Raw genomic sequence first — 13,996 nt, forward strand, 5'->3', positions numbered from 1 at the left:
TAGATTGAATATCAATATTTGCATGGACATCTCCTCTTACACTTCATGTGGATTAGCTATTTAGTTCCCTGTGTCCAATAAGGACAGATCCATATATGTAAGTGAGGTTTTCCAGCATGCTATTGCCTACAATAAATACTACTGTTAGACTGTCTACAATGATTCTGACTCCATTTAATAGAGCACATGATGGACATAGTAAGAATCAAAACCATTTTCTTGTAGTACATATGCAGTACTATGTTTCCTCTATATAGTTCTAGATTTTACAGCAGGCTTAAAAAAAAAATGCAGCAACCAAAAAGTTTAGATGTAGATTCTGTATGACAAGGCTGACAGAGAAAAATTTCAGGCCTTACATTCTTCAGATGTCTACTTTAGCTGTAGTGGCTATTAAAAAGTTATGTGTAACTTCAAGATGAAAGGCATTAGCAGCTTCTCAGAAAAGGATAATCACAATCTTCTAGAGATTTAATGAGACGTAACTCACAGAGGCTTTTGACTCGGTCTGCCGTTAATTGAATCAAAGTCAATGATGATCTTATTGCACTTTGGTTTGAATTTCCTGAAAATAAGAAAAAATATGGATAGATATTAGCCAGTGAGTAGTTAAATATTTTGTTTGCTTTGGCTCCAACTAAATTTTTTGAAGAAAAAAATTTCCTTGGATTCACTTAGCGTTTTATCTCTATAGAAGCCAATTATAGTGCACCATACAGAGAGAAACCCGGACAAGAAAGACTAAGACAAAAAGACACATGGGGTTGTTTAGTCTGTATGTTCTTCAGCTATTGGAGTTCATAAATTACCCAGGAGTCAAAGGATTTCTAACAACTTAGCTGCAGGAGGTGGCATCATGTTACCAGTTTTTCTGCAAAATTTGATCTCTTTCCTTTTCTGCCAAGTTTTCACAGCAAACTTTAAAAGTTTACTTCAATAGTTTTTGAGCAAAGGGAATAGATTGTATTATGCATCATACAAGAAATAACTAAACTGGTTAAGAAGGAATCATTTAAAAGTTATAACTTTAGAATTGTAAAATTAATATTGCCACAAAATGCATCCTTTCACACCATTAGAGCATCTGCTATTGCAATTAGCAAGGAAGGTATTTGGGGACTGAATATATAATTTACAATCTACGAATAAACAAAGGATTATGCAAATGGTGTGAATTTAGTGTCTTATTAGGCTCCACAATTCAGTTCCAGAGATTCATTAAGTACAACCTGTATCCTTAATAATCAATACAAGAGGTGAAAACAGTAAACACAGTAAAGGATATGTTGTTGAAACCTTGAAGGATTATGATGCCCATTTTGTCCAGACCAGCAGTCTGAAAAGCAAGTAACAACACTCACCATGGGGAAACTGTGGTAAGATTTCACTTGTAACGGAATGATTTATGCCTTACTTAGCCAAGTAGCTTTAGTGGCAGGAAATAAACTGACTATAAAAGTGAATTTTAAATACTGCTGTACTTGTTCATGGGTGTTTCTTAGCCCAGCAGGTAGCTTTCATCCTAAAATTTTCTCTGTCAGAATTGCGGTATTTGTAAAATTTAAGAAGGTTTTATATTAATATTGTAAAACTTTTTGGAATTTTAAAGTCTCCCCATGACTGCGTAATTAGTCTCACCCATAGCATGTTATTGGTATCAAACTAGCTGTCAAACAGATTATCTTGAGATATCTCTGTCACTACTCTTAAAAAATATATATATATATATATCTACTCAACAGATCATTCAGATTCTCATTAGTTCAGGACAAGATATTCCAGGTTTTATTCTTTTCCTTTAAGAAAGCAGACTGCGGAAGACCAGAGGGTGATAGGGACTGATAAATGATTATACGAGAACCTCTTACCCTATGTGGCTGTGTGGTGGGGTGACTGCCCCACACAGGTAGATGGAGGGTTAAAGCAGTCCTCAGGGAGGCTGCACAAAACCCACCCAATGGGAGGAGGGCATGCAGAGAGCCAATCAGCAGAAGGTTTGTTGGAGCAGCCAATCGGGCCAGGGAGGGCCATATACAAAGGGCTGCTCAACAGAGCTGGGGCAATCTCTCCCTGGAATGCAAGAGAGAAGGACTGGCTGCCTTAGAGGTGTACCTTAGATAACTCAGTGCTGGGTAGGGTCGGGGAGCAACAGGGAGCTCCAGCCTGAGGCCCCTGATACAAAGGGCCAGGAAGGTACTAGGGCTATGGGAAGTGGCCCAGGGAAATAGGCAGTGGGAGTTGGAGGAGTGGCAGCACGTGGCCGCTGGCTAAAGGGTCCCTGGGCTGGGGCCTGGAGTAGCGAGTGGGCCCAGACCCCCTTTCCCCCCACCTGTCACAGAGGGGTGGCCAGTATTCGGACTGCAGTTTACCCCTTGAGGTGAGGGGCTAGACAGTAGGCCGCAGCAGAAAGTGGATGGACTAGAGACAGCCAATTCCCGCGAAGGAGGGAGAAAGTGGAGTGGGTCACAGCCCGAGGGCCGTGCCCAAAAGAGGATGCCACGTTCTGGGGAGCAATGCGCGTCTTAGAGGTGGAGCAGAAGTGATGGTGGTGAAACACCACTAGAGAAAGGTGCACTGGCAACCAAGAGTTAATTCCCAGCACGGCCAGCAGGAGGCGCCGAGGTGGTGAGTCCTGCCCCGTCACAAGCTGGTTTAACTCCAGCTCAGACTGGTTGTGACAGAAGGTTATTACCCTTCCAACAGGACTCCATGGTCTACATAAAACGAATTGGTGGTTCCAGTCCAGCTCCTATGAGTACACACACCACAAACCACCACCCCAATTGGCAATCTTGATGGCAGTCTCAGGAGAAAGGCCAAGGATTGAATGAACATTGGGGTGAGAAGGTAGGTCACTCCCAAGTCCCACGAGATTGGACAGCACCTGCTGCTGTTCTCCAGGGACCAGACTTTCAAAGGCTATCAAAGGTGCTGAATTGACTGGTACTAAATCTGCATGGGAGTTTTTGTAAGAGAATTAACTGTACCACACAAGTTACATAACGTAAGGAGAAAATAAAGCTTTTGCCTAAAGGTTGTCTTCCTCATACAGCAATTTCTTCATTTTCACATTTAAAAGTCAACCACCAGTCAAGGCTCTGTCTTACCTGTATATAATTCCAGCTAAATCAAACAGGCGCCGGGCAGCTGTCATTTCAGGGCTATCATGGTATTTGTCAGACATAAAAATAACTTCTTTTATACCTAGAAATATTATGAAAAGACATGCTACAATTACAAGCAGAAATAAATATGGTAGGGGAAAATTTAGATGTATACAAGGCTAAAAAGAGCACCTATTGATACACTGTAGGTGCCATATCACATGAAAATGTATTATAAATTATACCTTAAGAATGGATCAGTACAATATAGAGCTGTTCAGAAAATAGCCTCCCCATGGAAAATTTTTGGTGAAAATAAAGTTGAAATTTTCCCTGAAAAACTGAACTTTTCAAAAGTATATGGGTGGCTTTTTTTTTTTTTTGTTAAACCAAGTTTTCCATGGAAAGCATGCACTTTCTGTGAAAATTTTCATTTAGTTGAAAACTCAGTTTTCCATCAAGAACAATTTTGATGGAAATTTTTCACTTAGCCTTTGTACAAACCAATATGACTCATCACAATTAAGCCAGGCAGCAACTTAAAATCTCAAGTCTCCAGCCCTCTTTCAAAAATTCCCTATTTTTCAAATACATGTCCTACATATGGGTAACTGACTGTGCCCCAGCTCTTAATTAACTACTCTTGTCTTAAATATGTCGGAGGAGAAATGAAGAGGCAGAACCAGGAGTGATTACAAATTTTTCAATGGCTACCACATTTTCTGTTAAAATGCCTCCCTAATTATAACTATTAACACTTAACGATTTAACTACTGATCAAAGCACAAAGAAAATGAACAACCATATTGTGAAGAGCTGCAAATCTGAGTGGAATCTTATTTTGGTGTCACAAATGAGTACATCTTGGTTTGGATTCAAAACACCATTAGTTCTTTTTCACCCCAGTTTCAATCCCTGTAAAGTTCGGAACGCATTAACTGTGGATTAATTTGATTCTTCTAGAATCCTGATCATCAATGTTACATTTACTCCTTCCCCCTCCTGGTCTTTCTGTGTGCCCCTCTACCCCCAGGTCTCAGAATGGAACCATGTGATCTCCTGCTCTCAAACCAAGTACTGGAGTGCAGACTTCTGTGTCAACCATGATCACCTGAGAGGTCAAACACCCTGCAGTTCTTTTTCCTCCAGGACAATGACAGTGGTAATCAACAACCAAAGCAGAGTATCATTTATTTAGAAGAAAAATCACTACAGGAAAAAAAATGCATCTTAAAAACAATTAGCCAAATTAAATGCTATGCTTGCTTTTCCTTAATGCTTACCATTCCCTAGATCTGGAAAGGCCCAATTCCTTTAGACTCCTCCCCAGAGTCTGTCTCTGTATCATCCTGCCCCCAGGCAGCTTCTTACAAGTACCCCACCTTCATAGGAATCAGACTTTTTAACTTTGAAGTCCTTTTATCTGGTAGATCCCAGAATCACCAAACAACATTCACAGCATATGGGACACAAGTTATAGGATCTCAAACTAAAATTTGGGTCCTCTTGTCTTTCTAGCATATATCTAGATGCACTTATTTGGGAAGCCATTGAATTACTTCCTTGTTCGTTTTTCTAACAGCCCCAACATAGATCAGATTAATGCATCAAGGAAGAAGTCTTATTACCCAATATAGAATAATTTCCCCTCACTGACCTGGTCACATGCAGGGCTTTGTCTATATGAACACTCAGTTTGCAGAAAGCCTGGCTGTAAATCTATTCCACACTAAGCCTGCCATGCACTAAGTATCTGAGGACCTTGCTGCCATGCACTAAAAGTTCCTTATTGCACTCTAATCTACTCCTGTTTCAAAGCAGGATAGATTAAATCACATTAGGGGACTTTTAGTGCATGGCAGCAGGATCCACACGGACACTTAGTGCCACTGGTATATGGGGTGTTCACTTCTCCCCGGGGAGAATCCACAAATTTTTCCCCAAAGCCAAATTCCATTCTCTGCCCTGCCCCCAAGTGTGTTAGGAGTCCTAGTCCCATTGGGTGATACCCTGGATTCCATGGTGAGGAGAGGCAGTGGACTGCATCCTTGCTCTCTGGGTTTGCACTCTCTGATGGCTGTGGAGTCCCTCTTTTCCCCCCACATGTTGGAGTGAGGCAACCAGCGCTTCCTCCCATCTGCCTCAGGTCAGTTTACATTTTTATGAATCATTATGCAGTTATAGATGAAGGAACAAATGTCTTTCCCCCTCCCTCCTGCTCTAGTGGGTACCATATGGTTAGCAGCATTCTTTACCAGTCTCAGTGTCCCTTCTCTCAGTGAAGTTTGGATATACAGCACCTTTCACCTGTGACTTAGTTTCACCCACTTCTACTTGTGATCTTGGCTACAGCAATGCTCAGCTCTGTCTCAGTTTCCTTGGTAAGGGTAGGCAGTGAGCTAGCGTTCCTAGTCACAGAGTCAGGCTTCAGAGAATTTACATGTGGGCCTGTGTGACTGTCATCTACCATGCAGAAATGGATAGAGGTCCTTCACTTTATACACTTGTTCACAGATGCTGCACATGTAGCTTCACCTTAAGAGCCTGTCCCTATTGTCACAAGTAGGTGGAAATTATACACCCCCCCCCCCTTCCATCCTAGCCTCTCCATTCACATTTTGGATGACAGCTTCACTCACTTTTATGGCCTGATACCAGTCTTTTGTTTGTACAGGGAAAAGATCAGGATTTTGGCTTAAGCTTACACTATATCATACCCAATACATCAAAAGGTATATCTTCTAGCATCCCAAACACCAACATTCCCTAACCTTCCTGGGTATGTATAGAAAGATGGACCAAAGGCAGGACGAAGGGTTCTACCTTGGGTATCTTCATCCATATTTTACATCCTCCCCGACTTTGATGAGATTTCACTACGAGGTCTGACTATAGTTCAGTCAGTCCCGGAATCCCTATACCCTGTAAAATATCTCCCCATTAACTTTCACCTTCTGCTCTCTCAAGAGATAATCCCTTTATAAACACACATTTTGCTAACTCAGAGTTTTAGGAATTTAGGCAGGCAGTTTTATAGAACCAAAGTCTACTGCAGTTACACCTAATAATCTGAAAAAAAAGGCAAAACATTCAGGCCAGCACACTTGCTGCAGTGGTGTAGATTTATAACAATTGTAATGAAAGATATAATTAAAGTAGGATCATAGAAGTCTTATGACATTTATGAGCATTTTGAGCATGAGATTTTAAAATATCTACCATGTATTACATTCAAATTAAAATTTCATGTATATATACTTCCAACAGACATTGTGTCAGGCAGAAGTTTATTTCTTTTCCCCATACTCTATACTGTGTGTCAGAGCACAGTAAACTGACAGTAATGATATGCAATGCCTGTGCTGTTCTTTGGCAGCTCCTGGTCTAAGAAGTTGTAAACCTAAATTAAAAACATGCTAAGAATCACAGAGGATGCAATTAGTACTGGAAAAACTTGGCACCACTCAAATGCAAAAACACAAGAAGTATCTTATGAAGTTGATAGTGCAATTAATTTAGATCTAAACAACAGCAATTTAAAATCAAATCAATCTGTTATAAGGTACTGATGAGCAAGCAGTGCTACAACTCTGACAAATCAAGCTGGCATCGTTGCTCCTTACCTGCCTGGATGATGAGCTTTGCACATTCATTACATGGAAACAAGGCAACATACATGCTGCAACCTTTCACATCAGCTGAGTTTTTGTTCATAATGGCATTCAATTCAGCATGGCACACTGAATTTAAAAAAGTAGAAGAAAAATATTCATAATACTGTTCATTAAAATGAGTCAATCTAAAATTAACTAAGTGTTAAGAGGTAACTGCTTGCATTCTTTCAAAGTCAAATAACCTGACTTGTTCATTATAGAGGGAAAAGAAAAAAATTAAACCAGAAATACCAAGATTAATGAAGGTCAATTGTTCTGACCAGACTGCTGATTAGGAATGAAATCATTAAGCACATTAGCATTGCCATTTCCTAGCACCTATAGTAGGCAATGAAGCTCTAGGACTGAAACTACTTGGTCTTCAACCACCCTAAGTATGGCAGTATCTCACAGCTTCACAACTCTCTAGAGTATCTAATTGCCAATATAAAACAGCTCATTTATTGTTTACATGCACAGATAGCACTTGTGTAGCCACAAGAATGTTCCTATGTGCACTCTTAAGGGCAGGAGAATCATGAAGTAAAAACGAGCAGTTCTGTCCTCAGGGTGTCAGAACTGCTCAGCTTTGCTGCATGATTCTCTCACCCTGCGAATACACAAGAGACACTCATAACCATAAGAATGTCCTTATCTTTAATGTTAAGTGAGTATACTGATCATGAAAAGATGCCAGATTTCTTGAATGAAAAAACAAAGTCCTCTATTTCTCTAAAGCACAGATATAGCAAAGGCAGCAGCTTCACTGTACTATTCCACCAACGTGCCTCAGCTCTTAAGAACAGACCACATCTATAGGTCTAAATTCTCATACTGGACACATCAAGAGGGTATTTAATGTCTTTCAAACTGGAGTATATTTCAGTCTCCCTGGACATTCAATCATTTAAGGCCCCTGGGCAGTGCAGTGATGTGTGCAATATAAAATACTGGATAGATGAATTAGATGGCAGTTCTAGCAGAGTACCCCCTGCTAAGTAATATCAAGAACAATAGTGGATTTTGAGATTCGGATACCTGATGACTAGGAAAAGGACTGAGATCACCAACTTATTATATAGATAGAATTCCAGAAATGCCACTCTGTGGGTCTGAAGCCTATTATGTCTGTAGAGTCAGTGTGAAGTGATGGAAACGGCTATAAGCAGGGTTAAGAGATCCTTTTGTTCAGAATGTCACCAGGCTGAATCATCTCTGGGTTCTGCAGTCTGTTACTGTCCAGTATTTAAGTTCTCAACCATTTTGACATTACAAATTACACTGGATAGCATACAGTTACAACAATGAGGCAAGTATTTATGCCATGCCAAGAATCTCAGGCCTGGTCTACACTACACAGTTAGGTTGATGTAAAACATCTTAAGTCGACTTAATTATGTCAGTGTACACACTACAGCCTTGTCCCACTGATGTAAGTGCCTCATTATATTGACATAACTACTCCATCTCCACAAGAGGCATAGGGCTTATGTTGGTGTGGTTAGGGCAACGCAATGTCTATGTAGACACTGCATTCTGTAGATTGGCTGTTGTCTGTCTTATCGATTTCACGGTGCTGGTTCTCAAACTACTGGGAGGTGTGAGCCTTGTTTTTCCCTTTTTTTAAAAAGGGTTCCAGCTGTCAGCCCTGGGTGATTGGGGCTGGTGCAGAAGGGTTGTGTACACCAAGAGGCAGGGGGGAGGGGATAAAAGGGACAGCTGGACCACCCACCCCCACGGCTGTTAGCCTGAGCCCCGCCACCTTGGCTTGGACTCGCCTCCCCTGTCCCCACTCACTCATCGCCCGTACTCTCCTTCCGCCCTTCCCTCAATCCCGCACCCAGAGATGGCAGTGGGGTTCCGGCTGACAGCCTTAAGGCTGCAGCAGCAGCACAAAAGTAAGTGTGGAAAATTGGGGCTAAGTTTGTGTGAAAAGTGATATTGACACTTTAGTTTTGGGGGACAGGGGATGGCATTTCCCCACCCCCCAAACTGCAAGTTTTGGGCAGGCGTCCCACCGCTACATGCCTGCCAAGGCTTGAAGTATGGCGGGGTGGGGAGAAGACAATGCTGCTGCAAAGCGCAGCCCCTGCCAGCGCTGCTTTACACCTGCCTGAGGCTTGCAGTTTGGGGGGGGGGTAACGCTGCCTGTCCCCCCCAACTACACCTATGTTAGAAAGTGGGGGGCATGGCCCCCAGGCCCCTAGTTCTGGCACCAGTGGCCCCACACACACACACACACACACTTCTACAATGGTTCCGGCACCCTTGCCTCCATGCCATGGTAAGGCTTCGGATAAGACACTAGAAGGTGAATAGTCTGGTTAATGTGAAATTCAGAAAACCTTAGGGATGAATTTGAGATGCAGGTGCAAAAACACTTCGTCCTTGTGAAAAACTGTGCCTGTCAGGTCCACTACAAAGGCCCCAAACTCCCCCCCCCCCCCACTAGTGGAGGTAATTGGCTGTCTGGAAGGCAACGTTCATGATAGGTGAAGAGGAGAACAGGAGGCCAAAGGCTCAAATGGTGGTCTTATAAGCACAGAGAGGCAGAACGCTACAAATCTGCAGGTATCTGCTTTATAGGATCTCAAAAAGTGGGAAAGCAGCTGTTTGCAGCTCAAAGCCTAGAAGGCTGCTTCCCCACCTTCTAGGTCCTATATTCCCTCTCTGCATACTTACTTACTTTGCAGAAGCAGCTGTCTCCCTCTACAACTGATGTGATATGGCAATGACATCAGGAGAGGTTTCCTAAATTGCTTGGCTGCTTAAACCACCAGGATAGGAGCATGGGGGATTTTGCTCCCTGTCTTGACCTATGACTGCCGCTTTCTCTGTATACAGGGGAGAGAGAATATAGGATCTCAAAGGTGGGGAAGCAGCTTCATAGGCTATGAGCTGCAGACAGCTGCTTCCCCACCTTTGAGATCCTATATACAGTACATACGCCTGCACACAGATGCTCCTCCCAAGACGGAGTGCGGATCCCAGGTTGGATACAAGCTGATTCTTGTAGATTTGGATCGGATGCGGATCCACATTTTTGTATCTGCGCAGGGCTCTCTATAGAGAGGACAAGGTTCAGATGCCATGGTTTAGAACTGGAAGGAATGTCCTTATGATATCCTTCAGGAACCTTGCAGTAGTGGAATGGGTAAAGACTGAGCATTCCTCCACACATGGCCTTCTAAAATTCCCCCAACCTCACCAAGATCTTCATCAGAGGCAAGGTCCCCACAGACCAGAACACAAACTCAAACCAGCACCAGACCCTACCAGAACAGCTGCAAAACCTGCATACGTATCTCCGCTACTACAATGATCAATACCCACCCTCCCAACACACCTTTCAAAATTCATGGGTTCTACAGATGCCTATTACAGCATGTGGTGTATATCATCCAATGTATCAAATGCCTCAACAACTGAAATCAGATAATCACTATGCTCTCGAATTAACTCACACAGGAAAATGATAAAAGACAAAAACACTATCACCTGTGGGCAAACAATCACTTTGCATCTGACCTCTCAGTACTCATCCACAAAAGGAAACCTGCATAAACCCTGCATAACAAGTGAGCCTGGTATCTTAAATTCATAACTCTGCTGGACACTAAAAACCATGGACTCAGAGACCAGGGTTTTATGGCTCATTACATCAGTTTGTAGACACATCCCACTGCTTGCTAGCCCTTAATTGCCCGCTTCATTTTAAGTGATCCCCCCCCCTACAACATGTGTTAACCCTTTATGCTTAACAATCTGTCCCAACTTTTATTTAGCTCAGACACACCGATTTCCTTCTTGAAACCCGAAGAGCCTGTGATGCTCACAAGCTTGTACTTTCCAACAGAAGTTGGTCCAATAGATGCTATTTCCTCACCTGCCTTGTCTCTCATATATAAATATAATAGACAGTAGACATGTTGTCTGATTTGACCTGAATGTGCATGGACCAGTTAGTAAATAGAAATGTTTTGAATGCCTCGTGGACTGCCCAAAGCTCAAGCAGGTTGATACGCAGCCTGGATTCCTGCGGGAACCGGGAACCTTGGGCTGTCTGGTCATCCAGATGTGCTCCCCATCCTAGAGATATATTTATGAGGAGTGTCTTTGTAGGTAGTGAAGGAATAAAAAGAACTCTCTCAAATACTTTGAAGTCCCACCAGGTGAAGGATGTCAGCATGTTCCATGGAAGTGAGACCTTCCTGTTCAAGGAGCCCCTGCTCAAAGTGAAGGCCGTGCTGAACCAGACCTGGAGGCACCATAAATGCAGACGTAGGTGATGCGCATGTAGTGGTCATGTGACTGACATTCTGCTCACAACACCTAGAACTGTAAGCCAGTGTATTACCCCAGAGCCTCAGCAAAAGTGAGCTTTGCAGACAATTACACTGTGTGTCAGCTCCTAGCCACACCAGTCTGTCTGATTCACCAGCAAACTCCTTGAGATTCTTCCAGGCCAATGCTTGCTTTGCAGGTAACAATCAGTGTACCCCAGTTCCCCAGATGTCTCCCTGTAGCATCCACTCTCTCTCACTGGACACTCACAGAAGTTAAGTTTGCAGCCTCCGAAGAGACAGTGCACACACCAGTTTGTTAGTTTAGTTGAGGACTCATACTTATATTGAAGAATAACTGCGCTAAGATGGTTTACAATAAAACTAAGAATAAGTTTATTAATGAAGAACAGAGATTTAAGTAACACTAAGCAAGAGGAAAGAAAGGTATGGTTACAAACAAAACGAATACAAAGAACATTTTCTAGTGACAAACTTAATTTTAGCAAATTATAATCTTTGTCTAATCTTTCTTACATCAAGTTAAGCAGCATCTCTACCCCCCTCCCCCACGCTAAGGGATCCAACTTTCAAAGGCTCAGAAAGTGCTGTCCCTTAAGTGACAAATATTTAAAAATTCATATTTGGTCCTCTTGTGTTGCCCAAAGTCCATTGTCTCTGCCTCAAGAGCCAGGAAGGCTTCTTTGGATGCAGTCTCGGTCCCCAGTGGGCTCACTAAGCTGCTGCTTGTTAGTTTGATTGCTTTGTTTACTTTATATGTAAAAGCACTTTCACTGTCCCCTGGCTTCACCTTGCTTAATTTACATTGGAGACACAGGAACACAACGTTCTTTTGTTTAGCACAGGCTGGGTTTATGCACTGCCTCCCAAACACATTTCCAGAATGCATATGTACGTTTTTGTACACAACCCATACACACATCACACAAAGAATGACAAAGGTGTAATGTGGAGGTAGTTGTTGCTTGCACTTGCCGGTATGATTGACCTGTGAGCAGAGCAATCATCCAAGTGGGAAATATCAGATTGCCCTGTCTGCAAAGGTACACTGATGCCACCACCACAAGCATCTTTGTAAAGGCTTCTTTGTAAACTGAGACTGTTGTAAAATTGGTAGTTCTAATATCCTGTGGGTAAATTCTCCCCCCCGTACACGACAGCAGGGTCAGAACATATGCTAAGTTCTCATTACATGGTTATTTCTACTGCTAACGAAGTCTTTGGAGAATATTTTCCAAGCCACTTTTTCAGAATGGAAGCCAACACTGGAACCTTATTTACAGTGTTGAGTATTTGTGAATGCTTTAATAATATAATATATATAAATAAATAAAAAAAGGGAGGGGGGCTAACTTCACTGCTCTTTAGTAAGAATATATTTCTTACTAGTATCTTATTGCCTACCATATCACATTTCTACTTCCTTGCACCATATTGTCTCATGTTGAATGTCTGATCTAGTGTTATGATCCAATATTTAACCCAAAGTCTTTCCTACTGTACATCAAACAAAAGAGGCCCTTCCTCACACTATTCCTGTTGCTTTCTGCATATCCTCTATCCTGCCATGAAAATATCCTCAGTGGATTGTAATGTCAAACTACTCTTCCCACCTAATAAAAATTTTTTTTAGCCCAAACACTGATAAGAACCATATGACCATTAATACTGTTATGTTTACTTGCTTGACCAAGAGGTTTGATAACCGGTCACTATAAAATTTCACATAGTAAGTAGCAGTCACAAAGGAAATCCAGTGCAAAGTTTGATTTTTCTATGTTACCATGCATTAACAATTACCATTTGAAACAGACACTAAAGTGTTTTGAAATATTATGCACTAGAGATGGTACTGGATATACATAAAATGCATTATCTTATAAACTTTCATTTTACTATAAAATAGAGTTAAATAGTAACGCTTGCTTTATTAACAACGTGGTTAGTTGGGCAGTATGAGAGTTTATGAACTATGCGATCCTTATGTGAAAGTATTGCCAACTTTTGTGGTTTTAAAGCAAGTGTCATATTTGGTGTGTTTCCTGAAAGTCCCAGCTCCTGGAGTTGTGTGAATATGTGACAATCTCAGCTTTCATTAAAATAAAGTAAGTTTCTAGCCCTCCTGGTACTGTAGAAAAGCTTGAAAATGTAACTTGAGTGCACCCTAGAAGTTCAAAGAAAAATCAGAAGGCAAATAAATCCCTAATAATTCTCAGTGTACAGATTGTACCACTATACAACCCAGTTCATTTAATGACACTACAATATAGTGCTAGTGACACGGAGATAAGCACTTCCACAATGATGAATTGTAATGTAGCAAGCACTGGGATTTTGTCATATATGAACAAATGAGTCAGGAGGAGCAGCAGCAAGCAGGCAAGGATGAAAGGAGAAAGTTTTAATTTACACACAAACACTGTGGTGATCACCAAAAAATAATAAAGGAAATGCAGAAAAACAGGACAGTTTAATGAGGTTTTGGAAGCATTTGCAAAGGTTTCCTTGAGTGTAGCAGTATTTTTAATCTAGAGGAATTCCATTCTTGTCTGGTATGTTAGCTGAATTATCAGGATTAAAAAGAAAACCTTAGAAAATAAAGTGATCTACAAATTACAAAACATGTATTTTATGCAGTTTCTCTTAATGACATTTATCGTAGGAAAGTTAATGGGGAATAAAAAGCATTAATGGTGAAATAAAAAGATAAGAATAAGGTCTTTTTAGGCCAATTTTTTATATTCTGAGAAAAAAAAATGTTCCGCATAGTCTTTCACTTGTCCTGGAAATATGACTCCATCTTGCAGGCTGTGTATTCAACTAGAATATTATTTGAAAAAAAAAAAAAAAAACCCAATAGCATCAAATATTAATGGTGCTTACTTGCTACAAAAACCAAATATAGTGGAAACATTTTCACATCTCTTTAAGCCCC

At 41.4% G+C, this 13,996-nt stretch overlaps 1 protein-coding gene across 1 annotated transcript in view; it reads right to left on the reverse strand.

Moving 5' to 3' along the window:
• Nucleotides 1-486: 486 nt before the first annotated feature.
• The window catches only part of DCTD (dCMP deaminase), a 28,012-nt gene continuing 14,502 nt past the window's right edge, over nucleotides 487-13,996 (reverse strand). Inside the window, 3 exon segments of the mRNA XM_065405456.1 lie at nucleotides 487-565; nucleotides 3,108-3,204; nucleotides 6,728-6,844. Coding sequence (XP_065261528.1) covers nucleotides 487-565; nucleotides 3,108-3,204; nucleotides 6,728-6,844 — 293 coding nt within the window.

This window comes from Emys orbicularis, chromosome 5 (assembly GCF_028017835.1).
Source record: "Emys orbicularis isolate rEmyOrb1 chromosome 5, rEmyOrb1.hap1, whole genome shotgun sequence".
In the NCBI taxonomy this organism is placed as follows: Eukaryota; Metazoa; Chordata; order Testudines; family Emydidae; genus Emys; species Emys orbicularis.